We start from the raw sequence: 22,172 nt of genomic DNA on the forward strand, positions 1-22,172 counted from the left end.
TTAGTACAGAATACGCGTGCTGATTGGCTTCGTAAGTCTTTTGTCGTCCTTTTACTCTCGTGATATTCGATTGCGAGTTGTGCGATGCGATGGCAGAAATTCACTGGAGTGAATGGTAATTACTTGTGATTTTTGAAAGCTGACTAGCCTATTTTTGGGTATTGCATTTAGACTGCGATCTGTAAGATTGCGGTTTTATTTAATGGGTTTGAAAAAATTTACGTGTAAGTTGATGAATTTACTCGTTACGATGGTACAAATGCGTAATTTCCTTCTATCAGGTTACGAGTGTGTTCATTTACGAGTAGAATTTATATCTGGTCGTGATCTTGTTTTGTATGTACTCGTAAACGGATAGATAAATATGTGTGTAGTTCTGATGCCATTTGAGTATGTGTTTTGGGTGTATTAAATGACCCTCGAGTGTAGACTTTGAATTAGAACCGGTGAAATACAATTATTAAACGAATCGACGAGGCAGCTGCGAAATTTAAATTTTTTGGTATTTATAAGTGTTCATTTTTGACAAACGTATTCAATTAGGTGAGATTTTCCAACAAAAAAAACTTTCTTGAAAAAAAATCAAATATCTACATTAGAGCTGAATGCCAAGAATGAGAACATGTCTGAGACGATATTCATTCAACTCCTGCTCAAATTTATACCAAAAAGTAAGCTCAAAAACATTAAAAAGATGAGAATAATATGTATGACAGTACGAAGCCCCAAGTGGCTCAAGTACTGCTCGACAAGAAGTTGCTGCTATCCAATTGCATTCCCTATGTCACTTTTCTACATTCGCTCATAAAAGAAATTGAATCCAAAACTTTTGTAACTTCTCAAAATCAAAAACAGGTCTTGTAATGCCAGGGAAATTTCCATTTTGTATTACAAAAGACAGTGTGTCCAAAAATTTTAGCTGTCGTGATGATTATTTTTTTTACAATTTTTTGCTTAAGTACCTATGTGAAATTCTTATTTCAGAAATTGCGGATAGGATAAGATACAATGCTTGAATTTTTTGATTGAGGTGTTTTAATTTCATTGATCACCAGGTGCTGTGTAAGTCATTGAGAAAAAATGGCTCAACATACTCGAGTGTTTCGTTGACTTTCATTTTGAAGAATTCACTATCATTTTATGGTAGCCTAGATACTTTTGATTCTTCAAAGTTTCGAATCCTTTACTCAAAATTTCTGAGGAAACGTCTTTCTTCATTGCCTTTTTTGTCACATCTTCTGCGCATTTTAAATGCCGATAATTAAAAAAATTGAATTTCCTTCCCTACCTACTCAACTATGTAGGTACAACTATACTTCAGCTTGAAATATACATTAATTTCAATAAATCACCATATTACCGAGTAGTTTGGGTTTTAATAGGGCGAATCGGGTAGTCGTTGATTTTTTATGGAAAATTGAAGCAAGGATTCGCAAATTTTAAAATTTACATTGAAAATTAAAAATAAAGAAGTTTTTTGTGGTAGGTACTTGACTACTTGATCGTCCATTGTATGTATCTGCTTGAAAGTAAGAAAATCGTTTTTGTTTTTTCACTTTTCTAAGGGTTTGCATTACTACAAAAATAATACCTACGATTTTGGAAATATTTAAAAGTTGTGTAAAATAACCTAAAAAAGTAAAATAAAAATTCAAAAACAGTGTTCTCACTTCTAGCGAGTGGATGTACCTGATGATAATCCATCATCACACAAAATTATTTTTTCAATTTTTTTTATTATTTTCGATGTTAATTTTAAAATTTGAAACGCCAGTAGAAAAGTGATGGTTCAAGTCAGAGATGGAAAATTTATTCTATAGCCTTTTGAGGTCTCTTACAACTTTCTATCAAATTCCTCCCCCCCCCCCAATTTTCCAAAAAAAAAAATCAAAGACGACCCGTCCTCCTAATATTAGAGGGAATCGTTCAAGATTTCAAACACAACACCCAATATTTTCATTTTTACCCTATTGATATGTATTTTGCATTTTCTAAAAAATTAAAAAATAGAAAAAAGCAAACAGCACGTACAGCTATTGTTGATGGCTTTCATTCATCTTTCTGACAATAAATACATAATTGGAGATGCTTCGAAACCAGTCTGGAAAATCCTGTGACATTTTGGGAATTTAATTTCTTAGATTATGAAACCCTGGAGAAAAATTTGATAATTATTTTCAAAGAGCACTTCAATGTACACCTTATATACCTAATATAGGGGCTGCCTTCTTAATCCCAACGGCAGACTCGTGGCATCACTCCGGCTGCTTGTTTTGGTATTTTATACAGTGTTCTTCTTAGATCTTTTTTTTTAAACAACTTGAAATAAGAAAAAATCGTTCAGAATTATTCTGAATAAAAAGTTTTCCTATCTTAGTATCATTACCAATATTTACTCGTACACATAGAATTTGAATCACAATTTATAGCGAGCATCATCTATCATTAAAAAATTATTTTTGATTATAGTCCTTCTTTTTGGTCTATTATTTGTAATGAATGAAAAACAACATGGACAATTATAAAATTCACATTTGAAGCTTCCTTGGTCTACCTCTTCCATTATCCTAAATGTTAGCGCCGATGACATACCGAGAACAAACCCTTATCAATAGTGAATAGGTACATTTAATTTAGATATGTAGGCATCCCAAAAATTGAATACAACATTCGCTTCATTGCACACATGGTCCATTTCGTCGATTGAAAAATTATGCATTTACCAGTGGCTCATTTTCTACCCCAAAATTAAGTATTTTTGAGCTGCCTCGAAAAAAATGACTCGGCTTCCTGAGGCGATGGTAGATCCTTCTGCTTGAAATGTTGAATACAGCAACTCAAACTACACAGACATATTTACTTTTCTGGCTCTAGAAATTGAAGGGACAAAGTTGTGCTGGTCTTCGTTTTAGTTCAACTTCAAAATTAAAGAAGTTATCATGGACTCAAAATTGACAGAACGCGAACAGAACACATTTTATAGAACTTCAAAAACACTGTAAAAAAGTTCATTCTTAAATTTTTCCTATGTCCAAAATTGAAGGAAATGCAACATTTTGCAAATTTCAACCCATCATAGACTCTTCTATTTTACTCGTAAAGTTGTGCTGAAACTTTTCGAAGTATTTCAACGTGGCGTAATCAATTATTCAAGTCTGCAATATTTCAAGTGTTATGCAACCATGAAGAAGAAATTTGAAACTAAGTGTACCGTTAAAATGGTGATTTTGCCCTGAGAAGAAATTTTGAAATGAACTAATGTAATGATAATAATTATGTTTCAAAACCCTCAAAATAAAATTCTTAGATCGCTAGTTTACCTCTTAGCCCTTCCAAACGGAGTGAAATTGTAGTTTTGAAACTCTCATCTTGAGCACTTTTTAACGGAATTTTTTCAACTTGGCAGTAGGATACTAGACGCCATCAAGGCTTATTTATGAAAATTTTCGAGGATTATTTTCAAACGTATTTTTTTTCAGCGAATTGTAAATACATATTTTTTTTTATTTTTTCAACGATATTTTTGGAAATTTTTTTCAGACCTACAATCATTGTATGTATTTACCTAGTTTAATAATTGTACAACATAATATTTTTTGAAGATTTTTTTTGGGGGGGGGGGTAGGTAGGTAGAAGGTCTTCAAAAACACTGTTTTTTTTCACGATGTTTCCCGCTTGAAATGGTCAATTTTGGCTGAAAATTGCGTTCCTTGCAATACGAGTATAGGCTATCATTAAGACTCGAAAATACACCATAAATCTGAATTTGAAACAATTCGTCATAACAAACCCTCTCTTAAAACTCATGTTTAGACGAGTATCAACTTGGAAATGCAACATACAGTAAAAGCAGAACTTTTTTTTTATCTACCTACTTACTAATTTTTACCGAAGTGATATTTTTCCATTCTGAAGAATGTAAGTATCCACCATTAATACCTACTTACACGAGTGTAAAAAAATCAAAGATTTCAAATTTTGCTGAAATTACAATATCTGATATACATATTATTTCAAATTGATACTGATGTAAACATGAGTTTCGGTCTACTATGTTATGTGAGTAGGAGTCAAAAGGTTCCCAAAATGGCGTGATTTACATTTTTCAATAAAGATATGAAACTGTAAAAAATAACGGATTTGGTTCAAATTCAGTTTTATGGAGTATTTTTGATTCTTTCATGACATAATGCGAGAAAAAAAATTTCCACCAAAATTGACCCATTTAGGCGGGAAAAATCGTGAAAAAAATCAGTATTTTTATATGTATTTTTGATGATGTTTTACCCACGAAAAAATTTTATTTAGTAAAATTCTAGACTAGATATACTGCATATTTAGTTTTCATCATCGCAGCTCTGAAAAAATTTGCCAAAAATACCGTTGAAAAACTAAAAACGTGAATTTTTTTGCTGTGAAAATACGTTTGAAAAAAATACCCAAAAATTTCAATAAATGATTCTTAATAGTGTACATACATAACATTCATACCAGTTTGAAGAAATTCGGTTGAAAACCATCAAAGGTGAGAATTTGTCGAATTAATTGAAATTTTTACCTTACTTGGAGAAGGTTTGGAGTGAGCTCGTGATGCAGAAATTTCCAAGATTTTAGGTCCCTACAGATCATAAGAAGTAAGAACTAATCACCCTTGAGGTTTATTTTAAAATCTCGCTCAGAACCGCAGTACTAGGTATTCTCAACTGCGGATATGGCCTTTGAAGTTCTAGTAGGGAGGGGGGGGGGGGCATTCGACATAGCCTACTGTAAATCGTTCAATGGGTAGTACCTGATGTCCACGTTTCATGTACGATGATTTGCCTAACCAGTTTGCCGTAAATATTACGCATTTATCAAATGCCATCGAACGAGCTGAATGACGTCAGATTGATATGATATCGATGAAAGAAGGTGTTCGATAAGTTAGTGTTTATGATATCTAAATCTACATATCGCTGTATTTGTCGTTACCACCGCCATACCATATATTGTGAGAGAGTGTTCATTTTATTTTGATCGAAATTGTATTTATCACATACCTTTGTATACGTAAGAATGATACCTTCATTTTTGCTAGTTTAGTTTATCCATAGTTTGTAAATATAATTACGTAATTGACTACTTACGGATGTAAGTACGATAGCAAATTACGAATAAAATTAAGGTTCATGAGCCTCTTCACGATTACATTTTTGCAAAAAAAAAAAAATGCCTATAATCGTTGAAGGTCTATGTATATTGTATATATATGTATTTTTTTTTACTACTTTTGTATGTAATTATAAAAGCCATCGAGAGTAAAATATTTTTACGTAATTAGATACATTTTATTAGCATGATATTTCCGGCGTTGAAACTAATGAATTCATATACGCGTGAAAAACGGATATCCAAAAAAGACAAATGAAAATACTTTACGAAAATCAATTACTTAAAATAAAATTAATGGTTTTAATAAATGTTTCGTTATGGTAGATTGGGCGTGGCCATTTTTCGCAGAAGTAGAAAATTACCTGTTGAAGGTATCGCTTCATTTGAAATCCATGTGTAGGTTTATCCGTGTTCTAGTTTCTAGTGAGCTTTTTAACGTGCATTGGACTTGGGCAGTGGGTAGGAAGGGGAGGGAGATCGTCGAGCACAACGTGAATTAAATGCATTAGGTATACATACCGTGAAATCAAATTTAAAAAATGTTTAAAACGAGAAAATATATACTCGTACATATAAAATGTGATTTAAAGCGAAATATTTTCCCTAGGAAATTTCACCATTTTTACGAATAAAAAGAATGCAAAACACGAGATGTTATATTTTTTACGAAGTCGCTTCGATTTGCGAGAAATTCATCGTGCTCGTCTAGTCGTACAAAATGTTGCAGCCTGTGTACTTAAATAACCATTTGCGTTTCGTAATGATGTTTCTCTTTATATCAATGAAACAGAAACGAAAAAAAAAAAAAAGAAAAAAAACACTACCGAGTAAATTTACTCGATGACCTAAATTCTCATAAGTACGTGGTTTTTACCTCATTTCGCCGTTATTTCGGCGACGAATTCTGTTGGAAAAGTTTTTATTGCGACGAAAAAGTCGCTTGAATTTATAAGACGATAAAACTCTACGTGTAACTTGTATTCGGTAGGTAACTTTGAAAAAATGGATGCGAGTTTTGAAAAAGAATTCAAGTCGACGACGTAGGTAGGTAATTGTACGTGTGGAATCGTAGGTTTTGGTGTATATTATTGTATGTAGGTAGGCTGCGCCCATAATCCTATATGCATGTTCGTGATATGTTAATCACCCCATCAGCGTGTTACTCTCTACGTATCCCTATTTCATTTATGCGAAGGTACTTTATCATTTGCACGCCACTATTATTCAGTAGGGATAATGTATCAGTATTTTCATCAAAGAAATTATCATCTCATTTTTCAGTCAAGTTTACCACAAATGCTGCTTTAAAGCGTGATAACTCTCGTATGCCAAAAGTATATACCTACCTATCGCGTGGAATATATACTCGTATTTAACATTTTATTCGTACCTAGTGACTGCGTATACACGTACACGTACACGTGCCGCTATGGAGGTGCCTGTGATTACTGGAATTTTGCGAAAATCGCCCGAAATGACTCGATCAACAGCCGTACACGGCGTACAGCCGATCAATCACGATGAGGTGAGTTCGATACTACGTACTAACCTACATTATTTGCACTGATTTGCACGGATGTTTAGTCTGCAGTAGGGTGATTCGCAGAAGAAATGAGGCCTTTGACCTAGTAACTGTGTTAAATACCACTACTGAATCTTGGTGACGTGTGACGACTTGAAAAAGTTGCTCAGTTTTAGGATAACGTTTTATAATTTATTTTTGATTGTTATTTTTTTGCGGAAAGTATAGTTGATTTTTGAACAGAGAGAGGAAGGGGTGAAGCCGAAGTCAATGTACATGCGAGATTTTTCATTTCAATAAACGCAATTCGGGCCATATGTATGCTAGATTTTGGTTTCTAGCGTATTATAAAACTAATTTGTGAAAAATTTGTCTTATTATAGTTTATAGCGCTGAACTTTGATTAAATTTTAGTACTTATTTTCAAAAAAATTGGATAATGTAATTTTTTTTAAAAAATAAAATGAGAAGTCTCTCTTCGCTGCTGAAACTGATGAAGGAGAAAATCAACTAATTTCTTGAAGAACCTTTTGATTGAAGTAACACTCTTTGATTAAGAATGAAACAAAGTTAGAACGAAAGATCATGCTCTTACACCTCCCATAACCCAAATTTCATAAGCTCAACTTCATTCTTTAAATTTTTGGTAAATTTTTTAAATCAAAAAAATTTTTTAAAAATACTGTTTTTGTGGCGGTTTTTCAACTTTTTCCTTTTTTTCCAAACAAAAACCAACTTGTGTGAATAAAATTTTTTATTTCAACCATACATTTATTGAAATCTTACATTTTTTACCATCATGGAGCACCCAGCAAGCTCTAAATTTTCTTCAGAAATTCAAATTTCTACAAAAAAAGCTAAAAATATACTTCAGTATTTATAACTTATGGTTGGTACTTATTAGACACCTTCCCCGCCGTTTTGGAGGGTAACTCGAAATTCCAGGTATGTTAGTTCAAAAAGGAAGTGAATTTTTCACGAACTTGTAAATTCCAGAAAAAGTGAAAAAAATCTTTGAGATTTCATCTAATTTGTTTACATGAGACCGGCCAGACTTGAAATTTGTTTTTTTCAAATTTTTGGAGCCTTATAGCAATTTGAAATAATTTCTGAAGAAAATTTATAACACGCTGGAGGCTCCAGAATGTCCTAAAACTGAATACTTTCAAATTGGAAGGTTGAAATTTAATGACTCATGCTGTGTTCCGTTGAAAAAAAATATATTAAAAAAAAAACAATTTTATGGAAGCAAACAATTGTCATTATTAACAGTATTTTTTTTCAAGATTTTTCAAAATTTATCAAAAATTTAAGAGTCAACTTCAGCTTTTAAAATTTTACTTACTAGGATTTTGAACTATTTTAATTTTGTATCTTACTCGTACATGCTCATTCTAGTTTCCTTTAAAGTACAGTGTGTCAGGATGTCGAAAGAATTGCATACTCGGTTTGCCGTAAATAATAGGCACGCTGTATTTACGGCGAACTGAGTATGCAATTTTATTAACACCATTCCATTATTGTTATCTTCAAACCTCCCCCTTTGCCGAAGTATAAACTGGAACCGAAAATGAAGTCGAATTCTGCGGTTTGGCTTTCACTTGCAAGTTTCCTATGATGGTCTTCTCGAATTTCCGCCCTAATTCTCCAAAAGATGGGGAGGGATGGATGAGCTTCGTAATTTTAGCTCATATGCGTTTCATTGTAAAACTTTCGACGTTTGAGGGCTCATTATTCCAGACTGGTTGAACTTGGAGCTACGTAATCTGTTTGCGTAGGTTTGAAAGAAATATATGGGAGATTTTAAGTCATAATTTAATCAATAATTAAAATTTTAAAAACTTGAAATAAATTAGAATTTACACAGTACTACGTAAAGGGTTCAAGTTTTCAAGAAGAGTGTAAAAGTTGAAAGTTGAGCTAAATTTTGAATGTTTGAAGAATTTCTACGATGAAAACAATTTTTCATTTTCTTTGTAACAAATTGAACCAGCTTTTTCAAAATGGAATATCAATTTCTCTTGTCAGCGGAAGCCTTTCCCTGTGCCACCCACCCCCTCCTCCTCAATACAATCAAAATTCAGAAAACGTTGAATAGTGAAGTAGATCGTTTGTTATCAATTGGAAGGTGCTGAGTTTGAATATTAGCTCATTTTTCCGATTTGATTTTTCTTATCCCTTTCTCCTCCTCCTTACCAGTGCCCTCAAACATCTGACAAGAGAGCTACCTATTCCAACCTGGAGAATGTTTTTTGAACCGAACAATGCTAAGTTGGAAGAGCATATAAAAATACATCACCAGCTAAAATTCCTCGTCGTCAACTTCATTTTTCGATTTTTGGTGAAGTTTTAAAAATCTTTGAGCCAAAAATGTGAAAAAAAAATCAAAATTTTGTCAAATTGACCTAAAAGGCTGAAATTTGGTGCGAATCTTTCTTTTATTCCCCCCCCCCCACTCACAGTTTATCAATTGAAATTGGTTTCGAATCTTTTTGAGCAGTTTTGAATGCTCCAGCCGATCTTTGGGAGTCGGAATCTATATATTAAAATTATGACCGGATTCTTGTGACAGCGAGATCTCAGGAACGGCTGAACCGATTTTGATCGACGAAGTCTCAAAATAAAGCTTTTGACCCGTAGATGTGCAGGTTTTAATCAAAAGTTCAAAAAGTTGCGCCGTAAAGCTCAAAAAAGCTCAATAATTGATTTTTGTCCATACGTAGCGCATTCGACGTATACACAGTAGTACGTATATTATACCTTGAAAGAGCATTTAAAAAAGTCAAATGTTGAAGAAAAAAATTCACAAAAAAGTTGTGCTTTAAAGCTCAAAAAAGCTCAATAATTGATTTTTGTCTATACGTAGCCAACTTGAGGTATACAGAGAAGTACGTATATTATACCTTGGAAGAGCATCAAAAGAAGTCAAATGTCGAAGAAAAAAGTTCATAAAAAAGTTGCGCCATAAAGCTCAAAAAAGCTCAATAATTGATTTTACCCTATACGTAGCGCATTCGATGTATACACAGTAGTACATATATTATACCTTGAAAGAGCATTAAAAAAAGTTGAATGTCAAAGAAAAAGCTTACAAAAATTTTTTGTCATAAGCTCAGAAAAGCTCAACAATTGATTCTATATATTATGACCGGATTCTTGTGACAGCGAGATCTCAGGAACGGCTGAACCGATTTTGATCGACGAAGTCTCAAAATAAAGCTTTTGACCCGTAGATGTGCAGGTTTTAATCAAAAGTTCAAAAAGTTGCGCCGTAAAGCTCAAAAAAGCTCAATAATTGATTTTTGTCCATACGTAGCGCATTCGACGTATACACAGTAGTACGTATATTATACCTTGAAAGAGCATTTAAAAAAGTCAAATGTTGAAGAAAAAAATTCACAAAAAAGTTGTGCTTTAAAGCTCAAAAAAGCTCAATAATTGATTTTTGTCTATACGTAGCCAACTTGAGGTATACAGAGAAGTACGTATATTATACCTTGGAAGAGCATCAAAAGAAGTCAAATGTCGAAGAAAAAAGTTCATAAAAAAGTTGCGCCATAAAGCTCAAAAAAGCTCAATAATTGATTTTACCCTATACGTAGCGCATTCGATGTATACACAGTAGTACATATATTATACCTTGAAAGAGCATTAAAAAAAGTTGAATGTCAAAGAAAAAGCTTACAAAAATTTTTTGTCATAAGCTCAGAAAAGCTCAACAATTGATTCTATATATTATGACCGGATTCTTGTGACAGCGAGATCTCAGGAACGGCTGAACCGATTTTGATCGACGAAGTCTCAAAATAAAGCTTTTGACCCGTAGATGTGCAGGTTTTAATCAAAAGTTCAAAAAGTTGCGCCGTAAAGCTCAAAAAAGCTCAATAATTGATTTTTGTCCATACGTAGCGCATTCGACGTATACACAGTAGTACGTATATTATACCTTGAAAGAGCATTTAAAAAAGTCAAATGTTGAAGAAAAAAATTCACAAAAAAGTTGTGCTTTAAAGCTCAAAAAAGCTCAATAATTGATTTTTGTCTATACGTAGCCAACTTGAGGTATACAGAGAAGTACGTATATTATACCTTGGAAGAGCATCAAAAGAAGTCAAATGTCGAAGAAAAAAGTTCATAAAAAAGTTGCGCCATAAAGCTCAAAAAAGCTCAATAATTGATTTTACCCTATACGTAGCGCATTCGATGTATACACAGTAGTACATATATTATACCTTGAAAGAGCATTAAAAAAAGTTGAATGTCAAAGAAAAAGCTTACAAAAATTTTTTGTCATAAGCTCAGAAAAGCTCAACAATTGATTCTATATACCTATTATAATTATGACTTTGACTCTGAGATCTCAGCAACGGCTGAACTGATTTTGCTTGATGATGTTTCAAAAAAAAGCATTTGACCCGTAGATGCGCAGGTTTTTATCAAAAGTTCAAAGAGTTGCGCCAAAAAGCTCAAAAAAGCTCAATAATTGATTTTAGCCTATATGTAGCACATTTAGTGTATACAGAGAAGTACGTATAGTATACCTTGAAAGACCATCAAAAAATGTCAAATGTCAAAGAAAAAAGTTAACAAAAAAGTTGTGCCGTAAGCTCAAAAAAGCTCAATAATTGATTTTAACCTGTACACAGTGTATTCAACATGTACGGCGAATACATATATAATATCCTGAAAAAGCATCAAAAGAAGTGTAATGTTGAAGAAGAAAGTGTACAAAAACAGTTGTGCTGTAAAGCTCAAAAAAGCTCAATAATCAATTTTGACATATACACTGCGCATTCCACATGTACAAAGAAGTACTTATATTGTAGGTACATACGTTGAAAGAGCATCAAAAGAAGTCAAATGTCAAAGAAAACAGATTTACAACAAATTTCTTTCCATAAGCTCAAAAAAGCTCAATAATTGATTCTGTATATTAAAAATTAAAATTATGGTCGGATTCTTTTGACTCTGAGATCTCATCCACGGCTGGTTTTTATCGAAAGTCCGAAAAGTTGCACTGTAAAGCTCAAAATAGCTCAATAACCGATTTTAACCTAATATACACAGCGCATTCCACATGTACAAAGAAGTATGTATATTATACCTTGAAAGAGCATCAAGAGAAGTCAAATGTCGAAGAAAAAAGTTTACAAAAAAAGTTGTGCTATGAGCTCAAAAAAGCTCAATAATTGATCTTAACTCTATACTCAACGCCTTCGACATATACATATCAAGTATAAAGAAGTAAAGAGCATCACAAAAAGACAAAATTGTACCTCAAAATATCTCCACGGAAAAACAAACTTTGACAAAAAAAAGTTAATGATAAAAGCTCAGTGAAAGCTCGATACTTTGTGATATGCAGTATTTAACCTGAGTCATTCCACGTCAATTCAATCAAGAAGTGGTGGGGGGTTCGGCGATTTTTTTGAAATTTTTCCTGTGGGAAGATTTTCCGAAGGGATGACCAATGGCGCAAATCTCAGCCCATCAGCCCATTTTCAAAGGCAGCCAGGGGGTGTCAAAGTTTTCCGTGAATTGCAAATATCATCCATTTCAGCAGTGGATTACTCGATAACCGCGGTACCTACCAATATGGGAATTTTTCCTATACATAGTTAGTGGTTTTGAAAGGCTTTTTGGTGACATCATAAAAATTAGTGTTGCCACTTTTTTTTTTCGTACAAAAAATTAGCTCAAAAAGTTTCGAAACTTATTTTTTATATCGTTCCGACTCTCAAAAAAATTCTGAAAAAAATATTCACAAAAAAATCAAAATTCGTTCGAACAAATTCTTATTTTTTTGTTGTGAGTGTAATTTTCATCAACTTTTTCAAGAAATACGTCAGAAAGAGGTCAAAATAAAACAACTGAATAAATTTAAACTTTTTATGATGTTTGAAATTGAAAATTGAATTTTTTCGAATTTTGTTTTTTGAGGAGTTTATTTCATTGAGTGAAAGGGGGTTTTCAACTTTTTCAACATTTACATAAACATGAGGGTCAAATGGGTCAACTTCATCAGTCAAAACTTCTTTTCGAGTTTTAAATCAAAAAATAGAATTTTTTCGCAAACTTTCAATTTTCAAAATCGACTTTATGAAATAATGCCATCTCAATTTTTTAATATGTTGTTCAGCATGAAAAGTTGCCCATTATACATTTTTTTAGAAATTTTGAGAGTCGGATCGATATAAAAACTACGTTTTGAAACTTTTTGAACTAATTTTTTGCGCAAAAAAAAGTGGCAACACTGATTTTTATGATATCACCAAAAAGCCTTTCAAGACCCCTAATCATGGGAAAAAATTCCATTTTGGTAGGTACCGCGGTATCGAGTAATCCACTGCTGAAATGGATGATGTTTCAAGTTCACTGAAAACTTTGACACCTCCTGGCTGCCTTTAAAAATGGGCTAGAGGGAGCTGCGATTTGCGCCATTGGTCATCCCTTCCAAAGATCTTTCCACAGGAAAAATTTCAAAAAAATCGCCGAACCCCCCTACCACTTCTTGGTCAAATTGCATGACGTGGAATGACCCACCTATAATCATTCCATTTGACATACCTATACAAAGAAGTATGTATAGTGTGCCTTGAAAGAGCTTTACAGAAAGACAAATCTTGAAGAAGAAAAAAAAGCTTACAAAAGTTTAAAGCTAACTTTCAAAAGTTGACATTAAAAGCTCAGCGATAGCTTAAAATTTGGTGACAATACGGTACATTTATTTAACCTATACTCAGCCACATTCGATGTATACAAAGAAGTGCATACATACAATTACTGTCCCTCGAAAGATCTTCACAAAAAGAAAAATCTCGGAGAAAAAAGCTTACAAGAGTTCGCGGTCAAAGCTAAGTGAAAGCTTGAAAGTTTTGGTCATGTAAGTAGTAGTATTTGACCTTATTTGATGTGTAAAAAAAATATACATATTGTACCTTGAATGATCACCGCGAAAAAACCATTCTAGACTAGACTGTAAAAAAATTTAAAAAATTAACGGTAAAAGTTCAGGAAAAGTTTGAAAGTTTATTATAAGTAAGTCAGTTTTTTGTCACAGCAAGGTCTCTGCAACAGCAGAACCGATTTTGATAAACAGCCACTCAGTAGAAAGGTTTTAAATAGTAGATATGCAGGTTTATGTTGAAAGTTTAACAATTTTCACCATGGGATAAAAAAAGATGAAAAAAACATTTACTCAATTTTAAAATGTGAAACAAAATTATGACAAAAAGTTGATTTTATAAAAAAAAAGCTTTCAGGGTGCATCGTCAACATTACCTCCTGTCACAAAGTTGTAAGCTTTCACAGAGATTTTACGTACCATCAAGTTTTGAGTTTTTTCTTTCTAAAATAGTTTTTTTAACTTAGATCATTCAGGTTACAACATAGGTATTTTGTTTATCAATCAAATATGGCTTCATTATTGAGCTTTTTTCAGCTTACTAAACAACTTTCTGAGCTTACAATATAAACCTACACATCTGCACTTTGAGGCCTTTCTATCAAGAGTTTGTTATTTCAGGTGAAATACCACATGTCACGAAGTGTTGAGCTTTTGTTTAACTTTTTTTTTTAGAAATTTTCAAAAAATGACGGTAAAAGCTAAGCGAAAGCTCAAAATTTTGTGACATGTGATATTTGACCAGATCGAGTCATTATACATAGCCAAGGTTAAAAGTTTTCACCACTTTATGCAGAGGGTGCAGCAGATCAAGTCATTTTAGGCGAGACTTTAACAACCTTAGCAAACAGCAAAATAGGTAATTACCAAGATTTTTGGTATTTTCTGATGTAAATTTAAAAAAATTAAGATTGTTGAGTTGGTAAAAAAACAAGAAACATTGTCAATTTTAGCAAAAAGTAGCAACTTTGGTGGGTTATTAACAAAAAAAATTATGTAGTCCACATTTTTTTGCAATTATTTTTGTCGCTTTTATTAGGTGAAAGTATATAAGGTAAAAAACAATTCTTTTTTTGGTATTTTTGCTAAGAGTTTGCAATGCTGCCAAAAAGTGAACATTTTTGTAAATTTTTTAAGAAATGAAACCAGGACTTTTCTTCAATTGTTGAAAAAGAAAGATAGGTACCTATAATACTAATTTAAAAAAATGAATTTCCCAATAAGTAACAATGAAAAAATCGTGATCATTCTATGTAGGTGCCTACTTATTGTGTAGTTACTGAATTTTTAAAATGTATATTATTACGTTTCGAAGAATCGCGCAGTATGCGCGATTAACGGGTTAGCTAGTTTCCATAAAAATCTTTCCTAAAATAAGGTTGGAAAGTGGAAATTTCATTTTTAACCTTCATTTCAACCGACTGAATCGATTGGAGGTGATTTCAAGCAGTTCTGGAGTCTACAGCCATATTTCGGGAATTCCGTAAAAAATGCTCCTATTGTGAAATTAAATTTGAATTGGTCCAAAAATGTAAATTTTTTGAAATGTGATACTTTTTTATGCGTACTTCATTGATGTAGAAATGTTCTATTCTGGCTCTTGTCAACTCCCTGGTACAATATTTTAAAAAAATGTAAACCTTTCTGAAGCCTCCTGGTGAAGGTTCATCTTGAGACGGTTTAGTGAAAAAATATCGCGGATGTGAAAGTGCATTTTTTTGAAGAGCACGCAGATGAAAAAAAATCCAGAAATCGAGACATTATTGGATCACTTACCTGGTAAAAGAAAAACGTGTTGGTAAACTTGAACTCATTTAGCAATCGTTCATCGTTCTAAAGCAAAATATATATCTCACTTAAACGTTCCAAAATGACGTTGATTAATCATTGAAATTTTTCGTTAAAGCTTTTATCTTCGAGATTGATGAAGTTTTGTGCTCAAAGATGCCAACGTTAAGCCCACACAGCTCTGTATGTCTAATTTCACCCTTCTTCCTTTGATTTTCAAGATGGGCAATTTCACAAACGAACGTTTTTTGAATTTTTGTTTCTTCATACTTTGTATTTGAGAGTAGAACTTCAATTTATGTTTGAGTTGTACGAATTTCGTTATTTCAATAATAATGGAAAATTTCTAATTCTTTCAACTTTTTGAAATTTCAATTGAGCATGGCTTCTACTCTAGAATTTCAGCAAAAAAATTCTCATTTCCAAGTCAGCAATTTTAAAGTTGATAGTCGAAATTAAAATCATTGTTATTTTCGTTTTGAACGAAAATTTTTTTTCCATTTAAAGAGAAGGCAAAATAATTTTCATTACAATTGCAAGAATTCACAAAAAAAAATCATTTTTGCTACCGAAAATATTGGGGCGTAAAACTTCAGCTTTGAGTAAGGAAATAAAAAAAATATTGTGATTTTTGAATAGAATATGTTTTTTAAAACTGTAAAAATTCACTGAAATGATTCTCATTTTTAAAGCTAAAAATGATAATTCTGAAACTGAAGAAAAATTCTGCTCTATTTTTGAATTCAACGCGAAATTTCGACCTAGTTTGATAGGTTGCAAGTGCGTGTAATTTCAAGTAGTCGAATTGAATTTTTGAGGTAGTAGCGGATTTTTGTGCAATTTCAACATTGCCAATTTTTAAAAACGTGGGGACTGTCCTCAAAAATTCATAGAATCCAATTTCTGGAAGATTTGTTCGACTTGGCATGCATCTTGAAACGAACCATTCCACTGTACATAAACTCACTTAGGTTACTAGGATCTTACCTACTTCTATTCGAAAACATCCCACACTTGATGGCAAATACCTTCACATTACGTTTGTTTTTCATTCAAATTTGCAAACATTTGATCAAAGGGAACAGCGGAACACCCAACTGCATCTACGACGGATACCTATTTCATAAAAGTTGATTACTCTCCATAGTAAAATACCTTTGATAAATTCGACAAAAGACTCGTCAGCTTATTTTCAAATTTTCATACCAGTTTGAAAATTTGTTTCCAGACATAGTAGGCTGAGGCACGCCTATCAAAGATATAATCTAAATCTAAATTAAGTTCATTCAAAACATAAGCCTATAGCTGAATTTCACTTTGATGTTTACACTCTCTGTAGAACTTTTGGAATAAACAAGGTAGATGTTGCGGTTCAAAAACATGCATTGGTATTTGACCGGATAGATCGACCAGACGTCGGCGACCGTTGGTTCGTTGATTAATAAAATGGTGTTACGATGTCATAACTTGTCGCTATTTCGTCCTTAAAATATCGTAAATATGTATATTCTGGGTAAACCCAATAAGCCTAACGAGTTTTTAATTGCACAGAACACGTTCGGTTTGAATTTGTTCAAAGAATCGTCACTTTTTTTAATTAATCTAAGTGGGTCGCGGTGTAATTGAAAGGTATACCGGTGAAATTAGAAGGAAAAGTACAATTGTAATGTTCAAAGTGATAAATATAATATAAAAAGCTCAAACGAAAAACACCTTGTTGCATGACCGTTGTACGGAACAAAAAAAAACTTGATAGAAGTAATTTGTAATGGCTGATTTATAAGATCGCGTTTTCTACGACTATTAATTTTTTTTTTTGCCAAGCTATGTACGGTTGCGTTGGTAAAAATTTGGAAAATCTTGTTTTACATACCTAGTCGCATTCTCAAGGGTGTGGCGATAGCACATGCTATCTTGATTATCTTATCTGTGCAACCGTAATGTATGTTGATTGTTTTTTGGTTTATTATTTGTATACAAACGATTAACGCGACAGAGATTCCTAGTTTAGCCAGAGTAAGATACGTATTTTGGTGTCGTAGGTATTCGTTCATTCCATTGCACAGCTTCGAAGGTAATGTACCTATCTACTGAATTTCGTTAAGATCTTATTTTATTCACCTCTTCTAGTAAAATGCTTTAGTTTTTTGCTCAAGAAATTTTATCTAAGTACTTAGTGTACGATTACAGAATGTGTCCATTTCAACAATAACCCTCCAGGATAAAGGATCGGTTCGATTTTCAGACGGAGATTTAGACGTTTCCAAAATGAATCCAAGATTACTGACCACACCGACAGAAAAAGTTAGATTTACTTATGATAGAAATCCGCTGGAAAGCAGTACGTTACGTAGGTTAATCTTTTATTAAGATATAATTCAAATTAACGATGAGTTATTCAGATGTGGACTGGCTATGTTAGGGGTTCCTGGTGGTTCTTCGAATGAGACCCCTTGAACCAAAATTTAGAAATCATGTTGAGAAAACGTTATAAAAACAAGATAGAGGGCAATATACGTAGGATGGTTATTCCAACTTCATTGTTGACAAGGGTAGGATGGCCATTCAAAGTCGACGAAGAAAAAAAAAATCAATAAAATCGTGATTATTTCTAACTATTGGTCAAATTAAGTACCTCAAAAACAAAGTCTTCTGGCTTATAGAAAAAAAAAATCGTTCACGGGCTAGGAATCACAAATTATAGGTATGTTTATTTTCAATTTTTTCTTAATAGAGAAAGACAACTTTTTTCAATAATTTATTTTTTGTGATTTTTCAAAAGAAACTCTTCTTTTTAAAAAATCAACTGAATAAATCCAAGAAATATGAGAAATCTCATGCTCTAAAAACTTACAACTTTTTTCAAAAAATCAAACTTGTAAGCTCGTTTGAAAAAAAAGGAATTTGATGTGTAGTACAATCAAATTAATTTGGCTAATTAATTCATTCTTTGTATAAACATGGGATGATAAAATTGATTTAGCCGCTCATGAAGGCTTGACCAGAGCATCTCCGAAGTTTAGCGCTAGGTACTCTGAAACTGCTGAAAAACCATATGCCAGTCCACGCCTGAAATTGATGTACATATCAAATATTTGCTTTGAAAATTTTACATTTTATGTGGTCTTCTGAGAAATAATCAGATTTGGTCATGCTTTAATTTTTAATTAAGTACAAAACGATTTCAAAGGCTCACTTTTGTTGGATGGAAAATTTTCAAACCCCTTTTTTTCTTGCTCATGTCGAAAAAGGGACTCAACACACAACATAGATGACTAAAAAATAACATTTTTAGGGGTTCGCAGCTGTATCAAGTGCACTTTTCTAGATTTTATAGCTTTTCTTTAAAAATGCTGGTCCCATAATACACTTTTTCTCACTTTTGTCGAAAGTGGGTGTGAATAAGCGATAATTAGAGTACATGGCCAATATACAAAAAAAATAATCTCTGTAATAACAACTGCTAAATCGCATTTTTGACGCACGTCCGTGAAAATACACTTTTTCCAAAGCTGCATAGCTGCTCAGCTGCGTTTTTTTTTTTTTTTTTTTTTTTAATTAGGACATCATACGATAGGTACCTACCTATGTTTTTTTATTCGAGTCGAAAAAAATTCTTTAAAACATGAGAGTAGGTAAATGTAATATGGCAGGAATAAAGCATTTTCGGAGTTCTACGTGCTCACTCTCATTTTTCAGTGTTTTATTTTTTCATTTTTCTTCAGTTTTTAATTTTTTTAATTTGTTATTTTTTAATTTTTTGTTCATTTGTTATTTCAATTTTTTTTCTATTTTTATATGTTTATTTTTTTAATTCTCAATTTTTTCGATTTTTTTCATTTTTTAAAAAATTTTGTTTACCTATTTTTTATTTTTTTAAGAATGTATTTTAACTGTAGTTTTCAATTTTTTTTCAATTCATCAAGTTTTTTAATTTTTTCACGTTTCATTGGCCTCCCCTCCCCAATACTTGGCTACAAAACATCGTTACCTTCTTTGAAAGATGCTCAGTCCAATTTTAGGATTCATTTTTGTGCTATAGAACATCTTTAAAAATGTCAAAAAACATTTTTTTTTTTTTTTGTAGTTTTTGTTACTTAAAACTGCTGAATTTAAGTAAAAACTTCTTTCGCTAAAATACACTTTTCTGGAGTAATTTCTTTTACATTTCGCAATTTTGTCTGAATCCGTTCATTTCATCTTTTTTATGGCCATATTCACTCTTACATTGATTTTTCGCAAACATGGAACAAATTACCTTACCTATCTGTAGCGTAACCTAACAAATAATTTAAAAAATTCTCCATTCACACAGCTGTAAACGAAGAAGATGACGAAGACTATTCAGCCAGCGTTAACGCAATCATACAACGACGAGTTTCATCAAAGCGTAAAAAACGTCGTTCTTCGTCACCTTTCTCACACGAAGATTTCAGCGCTCAATCATCACCTCGCAGAAGATCATCCGGAATAACAGTAACTTCTTTAGAGTGTGTTAATAATCATATGGTAAACATTATAAAAAATGACGTAAAAAATATTATACGTTATCACGCCACCTACGTCTCAAGGTAGACACGGACACCTCGTAGATTTGATATTTTTTACGTCTTCGTCTTTTTTTTTTAGTTTTTTAATTTTGTAATTTTTTAAACCAGGCATCGCTAATTTTCGCTCGACGTGTATTTCAGAACGAACCCGTCCACAGAAGATTCTGGTATCAAAGAGGAGCAAATTTATGAAAATATTCGCCTACACAAAGAGGTAATCACTAATGTAAAACAGCAACCGTGGCCAATTCGTCGTAAATTAAAGTTACTTCAGCAAGCTAAAGCTTACGTGAAACGACACGAAGGTGAACTTCAAGATCGCCTGAAGCAGAGTCGAAGTACAAAAGACATTTTGACTCGTTTTAATATTCTCATCATCAAGGTAAAAAATTTCCACCAGTTGTGTCGATCGTTTTCCTGTATAGTCTAGGTAGAAATCATTTTCAACTGGGTTGGTTCGGATGTTACAGAAATGGCAGCATACGAAACGAGAAATTATCAATTTTATGAACCTTTTAATACCTTGGGAATTACGAATAAAGGAAATTGAATCACATTTCGGTACCGTGGTCGCTTCGTATTTTACCTTTCTCAGATGGCTGTTTTGGGTCAATTTAATGATTTCAATTATACTGACCGCTTTCGTTATTGTACCTGAGGTTTGTAACATTTGTTTAATTACGTGTAATTAACGAGATGATATTTAGGTGTAGTTTATGGGTTGAAAATGGTTTGTTATGATTTCGAGTGAGGAAATATCTGCGAGAAGGGTATTTTATTTTAATTAAACGCATGTTTTCCTTCTTACAAAAGAACCTCTGAATTTTTTGGTTTCAAAGTGGTGGGGAATTTGGTTTTTTTTCAGGCCATCAGAAAGAGCTCGTAAAAAAATTGGGATGATATGGGAGGACCCGACTTTATTTTTGAGTTGACAAAGAATGAGCTACAACTTCATAATTAATTATCTAAATTTTTGGAATACCTACTTCAATTTTGTAGTTCGATATTCGATATAACAATATAACACTTTGAATTCTCTATTGAAAAAATAATTATTGCATTTTTTCTTAATACAAAATTGATGGCACCGGATCGTCTTGAATATTTTAATCAATCATAGCGTATTTACGGCAAACAAGTTAGGCAAAACATCGTACACTCCGGCTAATAATTCTTACGTAGGCGTAGGAAATTTAAATTTCATAAAAATTGAACCATCTTAAGCTGCAGTGATGTGGAAGGTCAAAAATTAATTTTCTCAGAACTTTTCCCCACGAGAAGAAACGTTTTACCAAAGGATAAAATAATTTCACTGTACCTACGTGGGTTGTGCATGTCACAAAAAGTAATATCAGTCATTAAAAAAAAAAAAAAGAAGAAGAAGAATTTGAAACTTGCCGAGATAAGATGTTGAAATATGTAAGTACCTATGTCTATTTTAATGTATCAAAGGTAAAATTACAAACTACAAATCAGAAGAATTCAGCAGCCTATTCTCTTTAAATCGAGCACGCTATGAGAAAACAAGCCTCCATTTCAAAAAAGCGTAGGTTTTCCTCACATAATAATTTCAAGCGACGTTTTTGTTCGACGCTCGTTTCAAATCTCAAAACGGGGGTGTTTTTCCCCAATCGTTATTAAACTCTTATCAAACAATACCGCAAAAGCTTTATTGTTTCAAAGCTTTCAAACAGGTAGCCTGATTTATTCATAATGAAAATTTTTATTTCAGATTTTAATGGATAAACACGGCAAAGATGACGAGAGAAGAACGTTATTTTTGAATAATACGCGATTAACATTCGATATGATTCTGAATTTCGAGGGAGTGATAAAATATTCTCCGATATTTTACGGTTACTATTCGAACAAAGAAGAAGTTAAAACGAATTACAGAATACCCACAGCGTACTTTATGATTGGCATTGGAGTTTATATTTACAGTTTCATCGCTATTTTACGAAAGTACGTATATCTTTGCTACTGCAATTAGTGAAATGGTTTTATTCATATTGCAAATCTTTGTTTAACCATAGAACCACACACCGCTCGAGTTGAAATATTACTCGGAAGGTTTTTTTTTTTTTTACTTTGTTGTAAAGAGTAACGAGTACTTGTTGTTTGATTTGTATGTGTTGTGAGGTACATAAGTTTTGGTACTTATTTCAATAGTGAACTGAAAGGATTCACTCGTCAAGTACATATTCATTCGCTTAGGTACTTTTATTTAACGCTCTCTTTGAATGAAAAATAAATT

The 22,172-nt window shown here is 32.5% G+C and overlaps 1 protein-coding gene across 2 annotated transcripts in view; it reads left to right on the plus strand.

Moving 5' to 3' along the window:
* The window catches only part of Tmc (Transmembrane channel-like), a 27,539-nt gene continuing 5,367 nt past the window's right edge, over positions 1-22,172 (plus strand). The window contains exons 1-6 of one of the 2 annotated variants that reach the window (XM_065357316.1): positions 1-6,676; positions 17,556-17,715; positions 19,681-19,855; positions 20,057-20,297; positions 20,386-20,574; positions 21,648-21,880. In XM_065357316.1, coding sequence (XP_065213388.1) covers positions 6,581-6,676; positions 17,556-17,715; positions 19,681-19,855; positions 20,057-20,297; positions 20,386-20,574; positions 21,648-21,880 — 1,094 coding nt within the window. In that variant the 5' untranslated portion in view covers positions 1-6,580. The remainder of the gene's footprint in view (positions 6,677-17,555; positions 17,716-19,680; positions 19,856-20,056; positions 20,298-20,385; positions 20,575-21,647; positions 21,881-22,172) is intronic. The other variant, XM_065357318.1, reaches the window with a different exon arrangement.

The sequence above is a fragment of the Planococcus citri genome, chromosome 3, assembly GCF_950023065.1.
Source record: "Planococcus citri chromosome 3, ihPlaCitr1.1, whole genome shotgun sequence".
Classification (NCBI taxonomy): domain Eukaryota; kingdom Metazoa; phylum Arthropoda; class Insecta; order Hemiptera; family Pseudococcidae; genus Planococcus; species Planococcus citri.